The sequence below is a fragment of the Pipra filicauda genome, unplaced genomic scaffold, assembly GCF_003945595.2.
Source record: "Pipra filicauda isolate LSUMZ 115617 unplaced genomic scaffold, ASM394559v2 scaffold208_size1342795_pilon, whole genome shotgun sequence".
Lineage (NCBI taxonomy): Eukaryota > Metazoa > Chordata > Aves > Passeriformes > Pipridae > Pipra > Pipra filicauda.
Genome location: NW_024104319.1, coordinates 395,080 through 417,835, shown reverse-complemented (window position 1 = coordinate 417,835; position 22,756 = coordinate 395,080). Strand labels below are relative to the sequence as shown.

At 41.6% G+C, this 22,756-nt stretch overlaps 1 protein-coding gene across 6 annotated transcripts in view; it reads right to left on the bottom strand.

Moving 5' to 3' along the window:
* The window catches only part of RNF38 (ring finger protein 38), a 114,345-nt gene that overhangs the window by 28,194 nt on the left and 63,395 nt on the right, over positions 1-22,756 (bottom strand). For 5 of the 6 annotated variants that reach the window (XM_027745148.2, XM_039380925.1, XM_039380926.1 and 2 more), the window contains one exon: positions 1,800-1,993. In XM_027745148.2, coding sequence (XP_027600949.2) covers positions 1,800-1,993 — 194 coding nt within the window. Of the gene's footprint in view, positions 1-1,799; positions 1,994-2,485; positions 7,079-22,756 lie in introns of those variants that run through there. The other variant, XM_039380927.1, reaches the window with a different exon arrangement.

Sequence of the window (22,756 nt, the reverse complement as noted above, 5' to 3'; positions counted from 1 at the left end):
TATTAGTTCTGATATGACTCCAGAGCACTCTAAGATTCAAAAAGACTCCTGGAAAACAAGAAACATGTATGTGTTGTTCTCCCTAACCAACCTGTTCTAGGAGAGGAAATTGGATGCAATGCTATTCTGTAACTCCCCTAGAGCTAGCTCAAATGCAACAGTGCACTGAAGCTAAAAAATGCAAGTGCAGGGAAACAAAGCACTGATACATTCAAGTGTCTCTGATTAGAGCAAAGCTTATGTTATCACCCAAGAGCAAGCGAGCTGGCACTAGAAAGAATCATGCTTCATGTCCACGATGCTGCAGCCAACCTAATTGCTCCTGTCAGACTGCAGGTGGCTTTCCAATGAGGTGTCTTCCTGTTGGCAGAATGCCTTACCTGCAAAAGCCACAGGTAACACCTGACTGCATCGGAACGTCAGACACTTGTCCATGCACATCTATCTCTTACACATTCCATTCTTCTTCATCCCACAGAACATCCAAACTGTCTAGATTCAGCTGCCTAGCTTGTTAAGCACTCTGCTTAACTCTGCAGGAGAGGTTAATGAACACTGCAAAGAAATCTGTGTAGGCTGCCTGGACACCAAACAAAAATGGCCAAATGCAGCATATTCCAGGCATCTCAGTTCAAACTATTTCGAGGTAAAGATTATGTTGTGGACCAAAAGCCCCTGCAGAGCATCCCTATACCAAACCATATAAAAAGGTCTAATCTTCTGTCTTCACAACAATCCTTCAAGTTCACAATTGAACCTCTTTCTTAAAAGTCTGACAAGCTGCATTGAGAGCTCAGTATTTTACATGCCACTGACCGAAAGCTTTCAAATTCATGGACTTGAAGCCAAGATACAAAACTAGCATGCTTTAAAAAAATTTCTTGCCTAAAAACTACTCTTGGCTGATCATTGTTGCCAAATTTGATTTGTGGCATCTGAAGAAAACTAGCTAAATATATCTTAAGCCTAATATTTTATATTAATGAGAAAGCACAGATACTTTTTTTTAAAGTACAAACCAAGCCACAATATTTCTTAGAAGCAGAGAGACAATGTGTTTTAACTTGCATAAAGTAACTCAGTATTTTTGACGCAGAACGCTTCTGCTTTGGATAATTTGTTTAGCAATTATCTTTAGCAAAAAAGTCTGTGGTTTTATGGTTTCCTAGACTACCATCCCTCCAGGCATCAGTTCAACCTCGTCATCCCAATCTTTCTCTTCCATGTCCATTGGAACTTCTTCCAAAACCTCTGCTTCGAGAAGTTAATGGGCCACAAGCTAAAACCAACATGAAAATCTAACTCCTACTACATGTGAATCAGCCACCTCAGCAAACATTTGACACTGTGCTAACATCCCCATCTCCCCAGCTAGTAACTCTCATCTTTATTTAGATTGTTTTTAAGTATGAAAATAATTGTGACTGCAATGAAAACTATGGTACTACATCAGTAACTCCTAATACCATTAAAAGTACCCCAATGAGAAAGATCTTTCCTTGTATTTTTCCACATGCTTTTTGCCTCAGTGCAGAGTGATAGAGAGAGAATCAGGCTCATAATTAAATATATTTTGAGCACTCCTTTCCTTGAGCTGACTAATCACATGCATTGAGACAATGCACAAAAGTGAATTACTTCCAATAACTTTTCAGTCACGACTTTAATACAGTCAGCTTAAAGGAAACATTAACACGTTTACCATGTGTAATCTAGCCAGTGCTGACCAAAACACACCTCCCTTGAGCTAAAATTAGGAAGAATAAGAACTTGTTTCCCAAGCTACACAGCTTGCTTACCTCCTCCTGTTTCGTGCAGGTGTGTTGCATCGTTCCCCTGAGAAGTGGTGTTGGTTGGGTCGGGCCAAAGGAGGCTGCCTATTTGATGTCATCTCCCATGGTCGCATTGGTGGTGATGGGGCTGGTGATGCTGCTGTATAGTCAAAGACTGAATGGGAAAGGCGTTGTCGCTTGGGACTAGGACTGTCTTCGCTCTACGCCAGTGCAAAGAAAACCAAAACAAAACAAAAAACAAAACCCACCTCCGGATGAGTGAATTACAATCCATACTTCAGTATTGCTTTGCAGCTAGCATTAGGAGTGACTTATTGCAGACTGCACTAAAACACCAGGAAATTGAGAACCTGCAACTAGTTGCCTACTTATTATCTTTATAAACAGAGATTTCTGATGGCTCCCTACCCCCTGGAAGAATTAGTACTAAATTACACTTTAGCAGCATTAAAATATAAAAATTCTAACATCCATGCAAAACCAAAAATACAACAGAAAAGAGAGTAACATGAAGAAAGTAAGGAACAACCTATTTCACATTCCTCTGTCCTTAGCACTTATAGGCTACAGAAGCATGAAAAGATGTACAAGCATGGACTTCACAACAATGGAATCTGTACTAGTCAGTAAGCAGACACCACACAGAGCTTGCACTCTGCACTGCATCCCTTCCCTATCAGGTCTGCACTTACACAGCTAATCAGACACTTGCTCTGTGCTGCAGGCTATTTTGATTCTGCTAGCTCAACACGGAGATGCTTCATCCTTCTAGTTACTCACGTAATAATGTTCGTTTATACATATAACCTGAAAAAAATGAATCATCAATCTCTGGTTAAGTCTGTGTACTTCGCTACAATTCCACAGGGACTACACAGTGTTCAACATTTTCAGCCCTAGTGATATGAAGGTCCTTCACCTCCAGATGATGTTCTCCCAGTTAGATATGAACACAACTACCTCTCCTCTTCTCTGTGTGTCCATGCTACTGAACCATTTAATAGAGCTGTCATACTTCTCGGAAATTTCCATCAACGCCAGTAGCAAACTATTCTGTCAAAATTGTAACACATCATGCTGTTAACAAGCATGACAATTGACAACAGAGAAAAATACATGTCATACTTCAGAGCTCACCAACTGAGCACACAAAAACTAAAACCACATGAACTACCACACTGAAACCACCATTTAGTCCAAACACCACATGGACTTCTCTGACAGAACTCCTGGTGCAAACTGTACTGTTTTGCTGCTCTCCAGCTCGTCCACTCACCCCACCACTTCCATCTCAGCCCACCACAGCACTTTTTAAATTAAAATTGCATGTAATTGGAGATAGTTGGAGCAGAGAAAACAACTTGTCTGCAACGGCTCTGTGGCCCTCCCACAGTCTCGTAATCCACAGGTTGCTAGAGGTCTTATTTCAGGTTTAGTTATAGACTGGACTATGGACATCTTCTGGCTCTTAGCTTCACAGGGACCTGTTACTTTCTGAACACTATTAAGTTGCTTCTTGGTAGGTTTCCACTGACATATAGTTTTACTCCACTGTTCTTTCTGAGAGCACAGAGTCTTTAACAACCAAAAGTTTTGTCCAGGTGTTTAAGAGAAAAAAGGTATTTTTTCCTCTCTTTTGACTTGTGGCCATTTTTACAAAATTTTAGAGCTTTTCAGGTTCTTGCTTTCAAATACCTTAACATGAACTGCGGTTTCCCCCTACTCTATCTTATCTAAAGCCATCGGCTTCCTTGGGCAGCCAGCCTGATGATGCCTGCATCCACCTGTTGCTCAATCTCTTCTGAACTCTTTAACCAACGGCGCTTTAATTTTTCAGAGAAAAATAGGTCGAAAGACAGGTATGCAGCTGAAGGTTCATGAAAGTAGATGTCCAGGTAAATGTTGACTCTTCCAGAAGGCTGCTCGCCCTCAGAAGCTCAACACCAAAAAATTGGAAGAGATATTCCATAAGTGCCTTGACAGCAAAGCTTCTGTGAAAATACCTGTTTTGTTAGATTTCAGAGAACACTGTCAAAGGACAAATCTTAAAGGAACTATGCTACAAGAGTCAGAGATGGATGACCTGTGGCCCAGTTTTTTACACCATAATGACTAAGCCTACTCAAAGAGAAACACAGGCTACTAAATTATGTATGCTGGGATTTTGAGAGTGCAAAAGAAAATGTCAAATGGAGGAAAGAAAAAACTGGATTTAGTGAAGCTGGCAGAAAACAGAACCCTAAAATAATAAAATAAACACTGCTGTCCTGATACATCCTGTACATGCCTTTGGCTGGGAATCTCTCACTGCTAATGCCCTAATTTAAATCTGGCACCTTTCCAGATCATTAACATTAATATACCCTGCGCTGTAGAAAGCAGTATGGAAAAACAGTTCTTTAATTATTGTTTTTCTTTTGTTCGTGAAGTGCACCAGTTCAAAGACAGTGGAGATGCAAACTGCTAAGCAGTTAGTCTTCATCATCACTCTAAATTACTTAACACAGGTATTTCAAACTCCACAAGTGCTAATTGCCCTCTGCAGTAAGCAACAGTACTTTTAGCCAAAACTGTTTCTCATTAGAAAGAAAATAAAGCTAAAATCATTCTTGGAACTACATGTACAGAGAGATTTAAAATGTAATTGTGGGTTTATTTCTGTACTTTAAAAGAAGTAACCTAAAGCTAAACCAAACTTCTTTACAAACTTTCATAAAAAAATCCCAACACAAACTCAATGAAGACAGGGTGTTTTGTCTTAGTTTTTATTAAGAAACCAATTCCCATCTGATGATTGTAGAAAGATAATACTAGTACGCAGGAAAGTACAAAGAGTTAATGACAGATACGTATCTTGTATAATTTAATATTTATTTTCATGTTGTTTTTAACAAGCTTGTGGAATAACTAGATATTGACAGTATGTTTTTTCAGTCTACGCTATCACTGGATATAAAGTTCAGTAGCTCTCCAAATCCCCAAATCACTCTAGTTGTAATATTCAAAATATTCCCTGGGACTACCTGCTATTTTTTACAGCCATTATGTTATGTATTTTTCTCATGTCCAAAAGGCGACGAGAACAGAGTGGCTGAGAGCTATCAAGAACACTGTCTCTACCTCTCAACTAACAAGCTAAAAGCACTACTTTCTTTAAATATACATTCAGCAAAAAGAGTATGATGAACAGGAACACAGATCTCTTCATATTTAAAAGAAACAAGATCAGGACAAAGTCATCAGATCGTTACTAGTAAAACTGTTTGTTATACTTCTTATCTGTTTCTTGCAGAGATTTTTTTGTATGTTTTATCTAAATGCTGTTCCACTTCATTTGGGAAAAAATGGATATTTTCACCAAGACAACATCCTTTGAGACGTTTCTTTTTATTGTCCTTTGCTTTTCCAGTCAAACCATAAATACTGCACCCACACACATGTTATCAACCATCACAGAGGGAATTATTATCAAAGCAATTGCTGCCGATATATGAAAATCACTTTCCTCTCCAACTCCCTTCATATTCTCACTTAACAGTCCTGGGAAGCACAAGAAACTACTCCATATCCTCCATTTCAAATTCAGGGAATAAACTACATCTATGCAGTAGCCCCCAAAAGACCAGTACTTTTAGAGTAAACTAATACTTCAGGAGTATTTTCAAGCATAGCCTTTTCCCACAGAGGGCTTTACGCAGGGACAGTATGACAGGTATACTCCCTAAATGACCCTGCCAGGCTGACCAGAAATCTGCACCTACATGCTTCCCCTTCATGACTGCATACTGAAAAAGAAATTATTTTTCCCATGATGCAAATTGGTAAACTTCAACATTTATAAGCATTTTCATGCTTATAGGCATCTAATGGGCTAGTAAACTGAATATTTTGCATGGTAGGATATATACTCCACCAACTGTGATTTGATTTACATCCCAATATTTCTATTAGTCTGATCATATCTACAGTAACAGTAAATTCCTGGGCTGAATAGACAGTTATGTCAAAATGTAGCAGCTTATTCATAGGTCAGGACTAACCTAATTTTAAGTATATTTTATGGCTTAGGCCTAGTAGCTCTGAAAGAGCTGTGCCCCACAACCAAGACAAGGGAAGTCACCTATGTGACTGGAATGAGTCATTGCGGCCCAGAGTGTCTTGCAAGCATTACTGTCTTCTTCCATCTCTCCTCCAGAAACCACCAGAGGCAGAAGTTTAACTTAGCTGTGGCATTACAAGGTAGAGTTTCCAAGCTCACACCAGTCCCACAGCAGCTGACACTATAGATACAAAGCCTGTAGGAAACCAACAAAATAATTCAGATAGCTACAGCCCCTCCAGCTCCCGACACCAAGAGCAGCACTCACCTACACTGTGGGGACCAGAAACCTGGCGGTGGCTACACCTCCAGTGAGGCTCCAGTTGCTGGCCTAGTTTCTACTCAAGCTGGTCTCACTTAGCCCTCCAGCACTCACATACATGGGATAGAGAGTGATAGTACACAGAGAGGTAGTTTAGAAAAGATCTAATAAAATAGGAGAGCCTGCTGCGATCATGTGCAGAGCTCAGCTAGACAAGTGTAAAGACCAGGCACATCATCTCCTTGGCTGGCACAGTCCCACTGACCTGCTCCAACACCCCAGACCCTCAGCTTCGAGTGACTGACCAGGTTTTTGTTTCTTGTCTTTGTCTCCATTAAGTTTGTTCGGCAGGTCTGTGTCTATCTACATTTTATTTATGGCTTCCCCCTTTCCTTTAGAATGCCATTTGACAAGTCTTCGATCAAATCATCTCACTGAAATAAACATTCCCACATTCCACATACCCTCTCTTCAAGCAGTGACTGCTCAGGTTTGGTCCTTTTATCTGCCTTCCTTACTTTTTTGTTCAACAGATTTGTGCCTCAGAATGTTCCTATTTATTCCTCCTTTTCTTATTACACTGAAAAGTTCCTTGACCAGACACTATTACACAAGCTGATGCTTTCTCCTTCCATACACCTTTACAGAAATCACACAACTCTTCCACTAAGAATACACAGGAAAATTGTACAGACAGTGTTAGATACTATAATCCAGGAAGATGAGATGAAGACTACCTCTAAACAGTAAAAACTATGGACAATATGGAAAAAACCAAGAGCCCCTCACCCCTTGCCCTAAACAAGAATATTTAACAAAAATTGAAAGGGGTTGGTGTAGGGAATGAGAAGAAGCTGTTGTGGTAAACCAGCAGTTTGAAGTCCCAAGCACACTTCATCTCACTGTCATGATAACCCAGGATGGTTCACACACCCCTATCTGCACGTACCTTTGCACACGTGATGGAGGCCAGCTGTGGATCTGGGAACCCAGACAGCAGCACCTGCACTACGTCAGCCACTTCCATAGTGAGCAAAACAGGACACTGCATACACATCATATGTGAACCAGCACAAGTTTTATCATCCACTCCTGCTGTGCTTTCCCGAGTTTCACTCCCCACCAGCTCCTCATTTGATTAGCACTGTTGTCCCAGGGCTTGCACTGTGGTGACACTCAGCTTTCATGAAAGCCAAAGCTGCCACTTGCTCAGTGTCCTGTCTCATCCCTGAGGGATCTGCTCCTACATTCTGTATAACACCAGGGAGAAAGAGAAACGGGATAAAAAAGTGGGATCATATTAACTTGTAAGCTGACAGATGAAAAGCTCTTGGGGTACATAAAGCTTGACATTTCCTTTAAATATGCTCTTAAAATTCTAGCTTTAAATAAATCTAGAAAGCAGCTACTAAAAAGAAACAACTATGTGCAACAAATTAAAAATCCTGTGCCACAAATGGCAAAAAACTAACAGATTTTATGAAAAAAATGGACCACTTCCAACCTAATTGCTGTGCTTTTTCCAAGACAATATAAACAAAGATTATCCAGTTGGACTGAGGGCTGCATGACAAAGGACTTGTCTATGTATAAAGATTTGCCAGCAGAACCATACTGCAATGACACACATCTTTTACCAGCAGAAGTTCTTTAGAGGAACTTTATCTGACAAAATGAACATCAGAAATAAGAATCTTTCTCAAGTATAACTGGATTTGCCCAAAGAATTTTGCTGGCTTATTAGCCCTGGCTAACATAGTGATATTTTTTATCCTGCTAACTGTGTGGCTGTCCAACTCAAGCATAAAACACTGCTTGTTCAAATTCTGAAAAGCTAAGCAGGATTCAGAACCTTTGCTCCAACTCACCACCATTCACATCATTGTTATATCTGTTCTCATGAGTAAGAGAACATCTGGAACAGACACAATGACTCCCCTGGAAAGAGCTGCAAAACACTATGGCTGTTGACAACGAGCACACTCTTGGTACAACGAAGTGGCAAAGTGGAGATAAATGGGTACATGATAGGAAAATAAAAATTCTAACATTGATGTCTACACCCTGCATCCTCAGGCACTAAATAAAAATCCTAGAAGGTAAACATCCAAGACAACTGCTTTAAACAATGCTTCATTTTTTTTTAAAGTACCATTCCAATTTTACCGAAAAACATCACTAACATTAATATTCGGAGCCACTTTTTTCTAGACAAGCTTTAATTTCAGAGTTGTGACCAAGACGCAGTTTGGAAACATGGCTGGTTGGGTGCATACTAGACAACTTCCTGATGAGGGAACACTAAGAGAAATCTGAATTCGGTCTAATAAAAAATTGGCAAAGAAATAGAGACATTCCCAAATCTGCAAACAGTCTCAAACAAATCAGGTGAACAAAAACAAGGTTAAAATGAGCCAATTCTTGCAAAAGTCCTCAGAGATAGCACCTGGAGTACTGTGTACTGCTCTGGGCTCTCCAGCACAGGAGAAATATGGACATACTGTAAAGAATCCAATATAGGGTCACAAAGATGATTAAGCACCTACAGCATCTCTCGTGTGAAGAAAGGCTGAGACAGTGTGGGACTGTTCAGCCTGGAAAAAAGTAGGCTCAGGGGTATCTCATCAGTGAGACACAGAAGGCTCCATTTGAACACGAGTAACAACACTTTACTCTGAAGGGTGACTGAACACTGGCACAAGTTTCACAGAAAGGCTGTGGAGTCTCCTTTACTGGATGTCTGAAAAGCCACAGTGCTGGGCACTTGGCTCTAACTAGCCCTGTTTCAGCAGGGGGTTGGACCAGGTGACCTCCAGAAGTCCCTTGCAACTTCAGCCACTCTGTGATTCTGCAACTGACTTTCATTCAATCCTAAACACCAGGTGTTTTGAAGTGTTTTCCTGTGAAAAAAGCAAAGTGCAACTCAAATAGTACTTTGGGGTAGGGTTTCAAGATGTACCCTTGAGTCACAAAGGGTGAGTATCTACCATTTCCCACTGAACACCTGACACATCTGAGCATTCAAAATGGAATATTATTTCCCTCTGCACTTCAGAGCCTTTTTCTATTTTTTTTCATGTTGCAAGAAGAAAACCAGTAACTCCATCTTAAAATGGAAACCAACACACAGTAACAAAATTGCTAGTACAAAATTTGCTGTAGCAGCTTTCTATGTATCAGCTTTCTCAGTAATTTATGTGAATTAAAGAGCCCTTCTGATAGTGCAACAGGCACTACTTTCCACGGTACTTAGTAAAAAGAACATAATTTGTAAAATATGAGCAACACTATGAAAACATGGTAAAAAGAAGAAGCAAGTTCATTTCTCTTTTTTAATCTTTCAAAGCTATGACAGTATATATCAATTAGGCTGCTACTGTATCTAACTGTACCAAGAACACTCATCATTAATATTTCTGGGCCATCTGGAATTCACTCACAGTTAACAGGATTAATTCATTATTTACTGATAGTGGACATAAAGGCTAATTTACTCTTCATCAACCAGAAATGACAATAAATCCTCCATGTGAGGCATTTCTGTAATGATCTGCATTATGCAATAGCAAATCGCACACAGACAGCACAAAACAGATTCCAACAAATATTTTCATTTTACTTATGATCAAAACACATTGTTAAATTTGTGGTTATTCTACACCTGACTGACATTTATTTCCAGTGTTTTTTCTGTATCAGTTCCTTCTCTGAAATGCATTTCCCATTTAACTGGATGTTTAGGATATAGAAAAAACATTAAGAGACAGCTAAGTCTAAACTGCTTAAGTTTCACACAGTAAGTATTTGAAACAGTCCTAAGAATTTGATCACTAGATGTCAGTTTCTCACCCCAGAAACTGGAATATTACTTGTCTGCATGTAAATTAAAATGCATAAGAACTTTAGAAAAATGTAAAATTATTGCCATTGTATGTAGCACTGCAGCACTCCATAGCAAGAAGAAAAGAAGGAAAATTTATTTAGTAAGACTACACTATTCTTATTTTCAAGCTATACTGCTCATACAAAAAGGACAATGCAAACCATGCATCATAGCATCCTTTTCTAACACTGAAGTAGGTTTAAGAACCAAGGAAGCTCACAGCCATCTCCAAATTCTTCAAATTGATTTTTTTTTTAGTATTTGCTACTGCTTGCAGTACTTGCTGCATGCAAACAAGAATCCTTTGAAATATGAGAAGATTTTACAACCTTTTCTTGGCAAAATGAATCAAAGCAATTTAAATGCTGCTAAACTCACAAGAACGTTATCAAGTATTTATTTTTGTATCACATCATGGTGTTTTTTCTGAATGGGGATCTTTAACTCTCAATCCAAAACACCAGCCAAACTTCAATAAGAGAAAAAATCTCAGCTATACCTCCCTCTCTATTAAAAAAGTTGTTGTAAAAATACTAATTTCACTTTACTTTATGGTCTCAACTTTTAACTCAGCTTTTTCAATGGTCCTTTTATCTGGATGATACAAAATGGAAAACAGTTTGTGCTAATTCTGCAGAAGTTTCTTGCAGTTAATATGCACTATGGTAGTAAGCATTTCAGGCCTTCTTAAAACTGGAAACTTAAAGTTATGCAACAAATAGTACTAGCATCCAATTAGCTTTTAAAAAATATTTTCCAATGGTTATTTCTTACCAGTCCACCCTCAAATTGCCTACCACCTGAGGTGAAGTGTCCATATTTTGACACCAACACCACCTTACATCACCTTACAGAAATGTGCTAAAAACATCCTCTGGGCCTCCACAAAGTCCTGATCTTCTATTTGTATGTAAACAGAAAGTAAGTTTTTAATTAAAATCACAGAACAACAGATAGAGAAACAGGGCTTTGCATGTGTAACAACAAAAGATATCAATTACTGTAAAAAAATTACCTTAAATGTCATAAAATGTATTGAAATTTATACACTTAAAATGATGCCAGGGTGAGAGCAAAGTGGTGAAATCAAGACAAGGTGTTTAGGTATAGTCACATTTCAAAAAGGTCACAGTTTTCAATTTTAACAATAATTACGCTCTTTCAGCTAATGAGGCAAGGAGTCTGAAGAGAAGTCTGGTCCAGACTACTTCACAGCAAAGTCTTCTCTACATATAGTTTGTATATACTGTGTGTATTCACTACTGACTTTGCCATTTAGGCACTTGAATCTAACAATACAGGCACATCAACGTTATGCTGACCATACGTGTTGACAAAGCATCAAAAGAATATCCAGGCATTCACACCAATAAAAATGTTACTCACACTATTGTAACTGATGTCTTCAGTGGGCACAAGGGCAAGTCAGCATTCAAAATTTGTTTCTAGTAAAAGGACCACTGGCATAATATCTCAAATCTATTGCAGAAAAGCATATTCACCTTTCGCTGCCTTCCCTGTCATTGCCTGTAACTTCTGCTAAGTTAACCTAAAAGAGGATTATATGAGAAAACATTGCAAGTCCTTAGCTTCAAGACACAGCTTGTATTTGGGTAGATCTTTTCATTTACTTTAGGAAACAAGATTATTGTCATGTAAAGTCAAAGGAAGGTTTATTAATAAAAAACAAACCACATGATACACATCACATGATACGTGAAGGAAAAGAAGCCTCACTCCCCTGAACACACTCAAATAAGCATTGTTTGCTGACTCACTTTTTAAACCTCATCCTACACTTTTACTAAGGAGAAAAACAAGGCATTAAGAACTTAAGGCATGCAAGAAATTTAGAGAGATGTGTCCTTTCTTAAAATAGCCTCAAGTTGTGCCCAATGCTGATCAAGGTCACCATCATGGCTATGAACTGCTAAATCATTTCAACAACAGATCCATGTAAACATTCACATATTGAAAGCAGAACCAAAGAATACAAACACTATACTATGTCTCCGTATTTCAATTTGAGGAAGAATGCTCTGAGTGTTCTCTGATACAGTAAGGAAACTGTGAATAAAGAGGAAGAAAGTTTCACATACAATCTCTAACCTATGCTCAGTAAAGCTTCACACACAAAGTGACCAAATGCATATTGGCCTTCCCAGGCCCTTTGTGTTCACATCTGAACATTTTTCTCAAATCCATAGTCATCCACTTGGAACTTTTTATTCATCTTCACGAGTTCCTTCCACAGCACTATTTTAAATTAATATCTGTTCCTAGTCTTTCATGTCTCCAATCTCTTCATTTCCCCTCTTGCTTTGTATTCAGTTCCAATATCTTCCCAAGAGACAAACAGTGAGAATACCAGAACAAAAATGCCCTCCCTCAGCACTTACCAACAAAATAGTTTAAATGTCTTTGCAAGAGACTGACTTCCAAGAATCGCATCTTGAAAATGCAGCTCATCATCACAACACAGTTTTTTTTCAGGAACAATCCCAAGACATATCATCTAAAAAAATAACCTTAATATTTGCCTAGAGAGAAAGCCATCTCCTAAAGCTTTCATGAACACTGCCAGACAGAGCATCTGCTCAGCAGCACCATAAATTGTGCCCTGAGTGTTCTCATCCCTTCTCACACAATTTACTGACACTGAAATGTGGGGGGAAAAAAAAAAAAGTTGGCCACTACTGTCAGAAGTGAACAAAGCTGGCAAAGACAGACCACTAGGCTAAGATAAGAGGCTCTGTAGAGAGAATGATGACTTAAGACAATTTCTGAGTTTCTGTAGGACAGAAGTATTCCCAGGTGTGATAGTTTTCACTCTAGGCCTTCCTGAAGACCAGCTTGTAACCAGGAAGGAACATAGGAAGGTGACCACGGAAGTATTCCATGCTATTCCTTTACGTAACTTGAGGTATAAATAAGCCAGCAGGAGGGACCTCTCTCTCTTCCTTTCCGGCGAGGTTCAAGAACGGTGGGTCACTGTCTCAGTCTTGCTTATCTGGAGCTGAGGCCTACAGTGCCTGCTGTTATCTACCACCCGTGAGGGGAGAGTGCTGGGCCATGTCCAGCCGTCCTGCTTCTCTCAAGGGAAGTGGTGAGACTTTGCCAGTTCTTCAGTTTGCTGCTTACCGGGTTTTTAGATTGTGTAGACCCATTTTGGTTTTGTCCCTTTTTGTCCTATTTTGTCCTTTTTTCCCTTCTCCCTTCCCCTCTTCCCTTTAGGAAGCTATTTAGGGTTTCTGGGGTTATAGGTATATAATATTCTCACTGTATATATCTGTTTCGTATGTAAAATATATATTTTTGCAATAGCTTTGGCTGCTTGGTTTTTTTCTTCCCTCTCTGGGAAGCAGACCCTGTTGTCAAGTTTCGGAGACTTGGCGGGAAGCCAGCTTGAAACTTGCACAACATTTTTGGTGTCAGGACTGGGATATTTTGGTTAAGTTTGGCCTGTTTTGAAAACATTGTCTGGTAAGACAGCCAAGCTTGGTGTTATTTTGGTGAACAAGTCTACTATTTTGGGAACAGGTCTGGGAACACTGCCAGAGTCTGGGAAAGCAGCCAAGAAAACTTTGTTTATATAAACAAAGGGTTGTTTTAAGAACAAGAAGAAAGAACAACAACAACAATGGCCATTTTATTAATTTTTCTTGTAATTCTGGCCATCTTTATACCTGTTTTAGGCTACCCTACAGGGAGACGTCCAGACCTAGAGGATGGACAGAACGAATTGCTTCCATTCTTTAATTTCGACATCAAAGGCCTGGTAAAGGAGATCCCCATGGTTACAATTGGCTCTAATTATTACCTAAATTGTGTTGCAACAATACTGTTATTGATGAAGGTAAAGGAAGTGCTACTTAAACTTGGAAGAATGGTGTTGTATTGCTTTCCCTGTTGTAGGAAAGATCGCGCCTCAAAGGGACTCACAGGAACTCTGGAAAGGGCTGCGGACAGGCCAGTCCCCGGGTGGCATGGAGCTTGGGGAGATTTCGGTAAATTAGTAGGACGTGTGTCACCTCCCATTAATTGGGAGTTCACGCCAGAACAGATGTTTGATTCTGCTGAGAAGGCCTGCTGTTTAACAGAAGGGTGTTTTCCCTACAAAGATCCGAATACGTGATTCTCTGCTTTGTGCTGGGGCCTGGCTAATGCTTATCGAGCTGCCATAGACCACCTTCAAAAGGTTAAGGTCGACACAGAAACCCAAACCACGCCACCTGAAACCAGTGATGTCCCTATTAGGTCCACAGAAGTCGGGGGCCAAACACAACTTAAAGTCAATGCCGTTTCTACTAAGTCCACTAGAACTGGGACTCAAGCTAAAAACCAGAAAGTCATTGTTGCCCCTATTAAGAAGACGACGACGTGGGTAAGAGAGATCAAGGAACTTACAGACCCATCTCTGCAACTGGAACACACACAGAAGAAGAAGAAAGAGGAGAAGAAGAAGAAGGAGCAGAAGAACCTATCCAATCCATGCAGGAAGTAGTAGACGAACGAGCAGCAGCAATGGACGAAGGAGTGGCAGCAATGGATGAAGGCGCAACTCTGAGAGAGGAAGAAGTGGTTGTGACTGAGGAAGGAGCAACTGCAAGAGAAGAAGCAGCTGCCAGAGAGGAAGAAACACTTGCAAGAGAAGGAGCACACCCAAAAGAACTAGGGGCGCGTCCAAAGGAAAGTAGAGCAGTATCAAGAGAGAAGAAGGCAACAGTACAAACGGCCCGTGGTATATTGTCACTTGATGATTCATATCCTGACTACACATTCAGTGTTACAAAAGACACAAAGAAGGGGCCAAAGCATTCCCCTCAACCTGAGGGAGAATTATTCCTACCCCTCCAGACCCAACCTTCTCTTGGAGGTGTGGATGATTGGAGGAGGCCCTTATCTCGGCACCCGAAAGACCACTCGCTACCTCCACCCGCTGGGTATCGCAAACGATGTAGGAGTCCATCCCCACAGTATGAACAGTGTAGAAGTCCATCTCCACGGAGTGAGCAATGACGAAGTCCATCTCCATGCCATAAACGACATAGAAGCTTATCCCCACGGCATGCCCAGTCCCCACCTCCACGTGAGAGATACAGAGAGGAGGCAGAAGCGGTTCCACATAAGAGGGGAAGAGTAAAGAGGGAGGTGGAAAAGATTCTACGTGGGAGAGATGGACAAGAAATAATGCGAGAAAGTGAAATTACACAATCACTGACCACAACAGAGCTTTGAGATTTACGGAGAGATTATATGCGCTTGCCTGGTGAAGAAGTCCTCACCTGGCTGGTGCGATGCTGGGACAAGGGAGTTGATAGTCACATAATTAAAGGTGATGAAGCACGACAACTGGGATCCATTGCCCAAGACCCCGTGATAGAACTAGAAATGGGAAGGGAGAAAATGGTGTCCAGTCTTTGGCTCCGAATCCTCCACGCTGTGAGGGTAAGATACCCATTTAAGGAGTCCCTGAAGAGTTCTTCAAGAAGGTGGAGGACTGCAGAAGAAGGCATCCAATACCTACGGGAATTGGCCATGCTGGAGATCATCTATTCTGATCCAGATTATTATGACATCCAAGTTCCCGAGAATGTTCCCTGCACACAACCAATGTGGAAAAAGGTAATTCAAGGTGCCCCTAAACCGTATATCTACTGTTTGATAAACCGCATATCATCCAAAGATGGATGAACCAAGCGTGGACACCATGTGTGCTTGGATAAGGAGCATAGAGGAAAATCTGGAAGACTCCTTCGGTCCCCTATACCAATACACCTACGATAGGGAAAGAATGGAGAGAGATTATGAATACTCAAGATATGAGGACAACCTTAGAGACAGAGATGACAGAAGGTATAGAGATTACAGAGAAAGACCAATGGAACTATCATGGTGGGATCAACGAACATGACCTAGACCTCGATCCTGGTCTCGATCTCGGTCACGATCTCCGTCATTCACACGTTGAAGGAAAGAGAACCCTAAGCGTCGGTCACGTAACCAACTATGGGCATACCTTCATAGCAAAGGAGACAACATGAAGTGGGATGGTGAACCCACTTCTAAGCTCGAAGCTAGAGTGAGGGAGCTGAAGCAAAAGGACACTGACAAGAAAGCTGTCTACGCAGTAGATGCAGACTTCTTAGAAAAGAAACTGCGATTGCCAAAGCACAAGAAGATGGAGGTCTATTTCAACGATGGCAAAAAGGCCTCTAAGAAGTCTAAGTCAAAGTCCAACGACAAATGCTCTGATCAAGACCAGTAGAGGGGCCCTGCCTTCTGCCAGGAGAAGGAAAGGGACCAAGAAGATAACCGGGTTTACTGGGTTGTGTGGGTTCAATGGCCTGGCACATCGGATCCTCAAAGATACTGAGCCTTGACAGATACTGGAGCCCAGTGTACTGTAATGCCTTTGGTGCATAAGAGTACCGAGACTGTTTCTATTTCTGGAGTGACAGGAGGGTCACAAGAGTTGTCAGTAGTAGAGGCTGACATGAGCTTGACAGGAGACCAGTGGGAAAAGCATCCCATTGTGACAGGGCCAGAAGCCCCTTGCATTCTCGGTATGGACTACCTAAGAAGAGGATACTTCAAGGACCCGAAAGGGTACCGGTGGGCTTTTGGTGTAGCCATGGTGATTGAAGAGGAGTCCAAGCAATTGTCTGCCCTTCCTGGCCTCTCAGAAGACCCTTCCATTGTAGGACTACTGCGAGTTAAAGATCAAGAAGTGCCAATAGCCATGACAACTGTACACAGACGACAGTATCGGACGAACCGAGATGCTGTGATCCCCATCCACAAAACGATTCGGAAGTTGGAGAGCCAAGGGGTGGTCAGCAGAACCCATTCACCCTTCAACAGCCCCATCTGGCCTGTACGTAAGTCCGATGGAGAATGGAGACTGACTGTAGACTATCGTGGTTTAAATAAAGTCACGCCACTGCTGAGTGCTGCTGTGCCAGATATGTTGGAGCTCCAGTACGAGCTGGAGTCCAAGACAGCAAAGTGGTACACTACCATCGACATTGCCAACGCGTTTTTTTCCATTCCTTTAGCAGCAGAGTGCAGGCCACAGTTTGCTTTCACCTGGAGGGGCGTTCAATACACCTGGAATCGACTGCCCCAGGGGTGGAAACACAGTCCAACCATTTGCCATGGACTGATTCAGGCCACACTAGAGAAGGGTAAGGCTCCCGAACACATCCAGTACATCGATGACATCATTGTATGGGGGACACAGCAGAAGAAGTTTTCAAGAAAGGACAGAAGATCATCCAGATTCTCCTCGAGGCCGGTTTCACCATCAAGAAGAGCAAAGTCAAGGGACCTGCCCGAGAGATCCAATTCCTAGGGGTGAAATGGCAAGATGGACGACGTCAGATACCAACAGACGTAATCAACAAGATTGTAGCAATGACTCCACCCACAAACAAGAAAGAAACCCAAGCTTTTCTGGGAGCCATAGCTTCTGGAGGATGCACATCCCAGAATACAGTCAGACTGTGAGCCCTCTTTACTTTGTGACCCATAAAAAGAACAATTTCCCATGGGGTCCTGAACAACAACAAGCTTTCAGGCAGATCAAGCAAGAAATTGCACATGCCGTGGCTCTTGGACCAGTCAGAACGGGGCCAGATGTAAAGAATGTACTCTACACTGCAGCTGGAGATAAAGGTCCCTCCTGGAGCCTCTGGCAAAAGGTGCCTGGTGAGACACGAAGGCGACCACTGGGTTTCTGGAGCCGAAGCTACAGAGGTTCTGAGGCCAATTACACCCCTGTGGAGAAGGAAATCTTAGCGGCATATGAAGGTATACAAGCAGCTTCAGAGGTAATTGGTACCGAAGCACAGCTCTTCCTGGCACCCCAATTACCAGTGTTGAGCTGGATGTTCAAAGGGAAGGTGCCCCCTACGCATCATGCCACCGATGCCATGTGGAGCAAGTGGATCGCTTTGATTACGCAATGTGTCTGAATCGGGAACTCAAATCGCCCTGGTATTTTGGAAATCATAACCAATTTGCCTGAAGGTGGGAACTTCAGTCTGGCAAAAGAAGAAGAAGAGCCAATGAGTTGAGCTGAAGAAGCTCTGCCATATGATAAGCTGCCAGATGAAGAGACACGCTATGCCCTTTTCACCGATGGTTCCTGCTGTATTGTAGGGAGGAGTTGGAAGTGGAAAGCAGTTGTATGGAGTCCCACCCGACAAGTGGAGGAAGCCACTGAAGGTAAAGGCGAATCGAGTCAGTTTGCGGAACTCAAAGCAGTCCAATTGGCCCTAGATATCGCAGAGAGAGAAGGATGGCCAAGGTTCTCCCTGTACACCCATTCGTGGATGATAGCCAATGCCCTATGGGGATGGCTAGACCGGTGGAAAAAGATGAATTGGAGGCGTAGAGGGAAACCCATCTGGGCTGCTGATCTGTGGCAAGACATCGCTGCCAGAGTGAAGAAATTGAATGTGAGAGTCCACCATGTAGATGCCCACGTGCCCAAGAAGTGAGCTAATGAGGAACATGCTAATAACGAACAGGCAGACCGAGCTGCACAGGTCAAGGTATCACAAGCAGACCTAGACTGGTAGCAGAAGGGAGAATTGTTCCTAGCTCGATGGACCCATGATGCTTCAGGTCATCAGGGCCGATGCCACTCATAGGTGGGCACGAGACCGAGGGGTGGATTTAGCCATGGATATTATCTCTCAAGTTATCTGTGACTGTGAAACCTGTGCCGCTTTTAAGCAGGCAAAAAGGCTGAAGCCCCTGTGGTATGGTGGACGTTGGGAGAAGTATAAATATGGGAAGGCCTGGCAGGTTGATTATATCACATTGCCACAGACCCGCCAAGGTAAACGCGATGTGCTTACCATGGTGGAAGCAACCACAGGATGGTTGGAAACATGTTCGGTACCACATGCAACAGCCCAAAATACCATTCTAGGTCTCAAGAAGCAGGTCCTGTGGAGACATGGCACTCCAGAGTGGATTGAGTCAGACAATGGGACTCATTTCAAGAATAGTCTAGTGGTCACTTGGGCACAGGAGCACGGTATTGAATGGGTATATCACATTCCATATCATGCACCCGCTGCAGGAAAAGTAGAAAGATGTAACGGACTGTTGAAGACAATTCTAAAGGCACTAGATGGGGAAACTTACAAAAACTGGGACAAGAACTTAGCCAAGGCCACCTGGCTAGTCAACACCCGAGGCTCTGTCAACCGAGCTGGTCCTGCCCAAGCAGAATCCCTCCACACTGTAGATGGAGACAAAGTTCCAGCAATCCATCTAAAAGGTATGTTAGGTAAGGCCGTTTGGATCACTCCTCCCTCAGGCCAAGACAAACCCATTCGTGGGATTGTTTTCGCTCAAGGGCCCAGAAATACCTGGTGGGTTATGAGGAAGGATGGAGAGATCCCAGGAAAACCTAACCCTAGGGAAAAACTAATTCTCTGCCTCAAGTTGTGTTTTACAGGAGACCAGACACCAGATGAAAAAGACCCGAACAAAGCTGATACCGGTATCCAAGGATGTCCGATGATGAGACAGCCCAAACCAATGAGCCAGCCCCAAACCAGAACTGTGACTGTGACGAAAGGGCCAAGAATCCAAACCGAGCTGCTGTTGATGCTGATCTTCAACGACAGATGACAGCCTTTAAAAAAAATAAACATGGACTATATATGTATATATGTATATGCACAGGACATAGATGAACACAATATACAGGTGTTACATAAAGAAATAGTATGGAATAAGGGGTGGAGAATGTGACAGTTTTCACTCTAGGCCTTCCTGAAGACCAGCTTGTAACCAGGAAGGAACATAGGAAGGTGACCTATGTTCCATGCTATTCCTTTACGTAACTTGAGGTATAAATAAGTCAGCAGGAGGGACCTCTCTCTCTTCCTTTCCAGCGAGGTTCAAGAACGGTGGGTCACTGTCTCAGTCTTGCTTATCTGGAGCTGAGGCCTACAGTGCCTGCTGTTATCTGCCAAGCGTGAGGGGAGAGTGCTGGGCCGTGTCCAGCCGTCCTGCTTCTCTCAAGGGAAGTGGTGAGACTTTGCCAGTTCTTCAGTTTGCTGCTTACCGGGTTTTTAGATTGTGTAGACCCATTTTGGTTTTGTCCCTTTTCGTCCTATTTTGTCCTTTTTTCCCTTCTCCCTTCCCCTCTTCCCTTTAGGAAGCTATTTAGGGCTTCTGGGGTTATAGGTATATAATATTCTCACTGTATATATCTGTTTCGTATGTAAAATATATATTTTTGCAATAGCTTTGGCTGCTTGGTTTTTTTCTTCCCTCTCTGGGAAGCAGACCCTGTTGTCAAGTTTCGGAGACTTGGCGGGAAGCCAGCTTGAAACTTGCACACCAGGTTTTGGGACGGGAACAAAACTGCAAGATTGATAAGATGAAAGGGCTATTTACACAGAAAGTAAGCAAAGCACAGCACACATGGAGGCACGCACAGGAAGCACTGTGTGTTTTTGTAGTATCTGAGGTTGTAGGAGGAAATTAAAAAAAAAAAGAAAGTTATTGCAAATGAACAAGGAGATAAAAAAATTCTGTGGCAGCAAACCTGAAATGTACTCGCCGAGAACCAGGAAATGTAGACATTAAAGAGAGACTGTCTCTATTTTTCTGAGAGGCGAAGATCAAAGGCATAGGTCTTTTTACTGCTGCAATGCCAACAGAAGACACTGGCTGAGTCTGATGTATGCTGCTTACCTATTTTTCTACCAGCTGAGGTACAGTTCCAGTGCAATCCAGACAAACTGGTTGGAAGGCAAACAGCAAAATACGCTTCCTTTCCCTCTTTCCCCTTCCTACTGTTTTTAAAGAGCCTCTGTTGTTACCATTTTACTGCCTTTCAAGATCAAAACCAGCTCTAGCTTTCTATGTTCTGACAAACAGACAACAGTAGAGGGCACCAAAAAGCAAAGCAGGTTTCCTTGATCCTTCAAGAGCTCAGTAAAAAAGGAACCTACCCACTACCACGTGAAGCTGAAGAGTAAAAAAAAAGAAAACCATCCTATCAAATCATAAACCTAGGCAATTTGTGCCCACAGCAGAACTTAAGTACTCCGTGTTAGATTATTTAACTTGATATAGATACATACACAGAAAAGAAAACCATAAGTTTTATTTCTGTATGAACGGATTAAGTCAAGCCTGCATCTTCCAGAAGTTTCAAGAATCACTCCTCCACAGTCAAAGCAACTCTCTGACTCAAAACAGGAAAAAAAGAAATTTCACATCTTTCCTATTCTTGCCTTTCAAATCCTTCTGGGGCGGGGAAGTGGAGGTGGTGGAGCTACACACAAAGATTAAGTGAGAGGACCTTTTTAAGTCCAAGACTTGCTCCGTACAATCTAATTCTCGTTAGATTCACTAGCAATTCAGTCCATGTAGTTTCCATGAACAAATGTGTATGACAGCTTTGATGTGCAACAAGACTACAATTTCATAGTACAAGATTATAACTCCATATTAGGAGTGAAGAAGTAACTTCTCTTCCCAACCACATCATTTTTATACTCGAGTAAGAGCTGGCACAGTTGCAACTCTTAACGACTTTCTCAGCAAATAATTAAAAAAGTAACAGTATCAACAATATAACTTTAAATAATATAAATGATCTTCCTATTATAACATCAATAATTATTTTTCAATACATATTCCGATTTCAATACTTGAAAAACCACCACAGTACTGATGCTGCTAATACCAGCTTCTGAGCCAAAACCATATCTTTCAGAAAAAGAAAAGACAATTATTCACTGTGAATACCACACCACTGCAAGTACAAAGCAAGGACTGATCAAATTGCAGCTTCAATTTTGTATTTGTGTACTTTTGTTAATTAACAAGATCTGCAAAGTGAACCAGATGAGCAACAACTAAAGTTTAACCTGCTCTCTAAGTCTGGAAGATGACAAAGATTCACAAAGGAGACTCATGAGATCTCTCATTTTTAGGTGGTTTACATACCACTTCTCACAATTACCACTTTTCACACGCAATTCTCCTACTAACAGTTCTCTGAAAAGCTTCTTCACATCGTTATTTTGTGTTTGCATAGGTTTTGTTTTTAACTAGAGATGTGGTGATTAAGGAAGATCAAAAACACTATCAACTTTCATTAGTCATTAAATCTGCCAGTAAATCTATCTGCTCTTCTGTCTCATAGTTAATTCTCTAATGACTGCACCCTCCTTTCTCTTACTGCACATGATAGTATTCAAATGGACTTTTTTCCTCTCTCTCAGAACAATGAGTCCCTGATACCAAGGCTGCAATATCCCCTTGAAGGTAAGAAAGGTAATGTAACGCAATGCTGTGAATTAAGGAATCTGTTGGGCCAGCAGACTCCCTGTGGATAAATACCATAAATTTGGCAACTGAAACCAAAGTAGTTGCCTCAGTGAATGACATTTAGGAACAAGAAGATCAGCAGCAACCTAATCAAGCAGTCAGCAACACTTCAGTAAGGCAGACTAGTAGTTGTGTTCATATTACCACTCCAGTTGCCCCACTGTAACTATACATGTGAACTTATGAGAAAATACTAATCTGCTTCAAGTATTACCTTCAAAAATTTGCTTCGAAATGCAAATGCTATACGTTCATAAACATTTTCACGACTTACAGTTCAATGAACTTCTGTATAAGTAATGACTAGAGTACTTGCTCTAAACAATTACAACTTAAAACGGATGTTA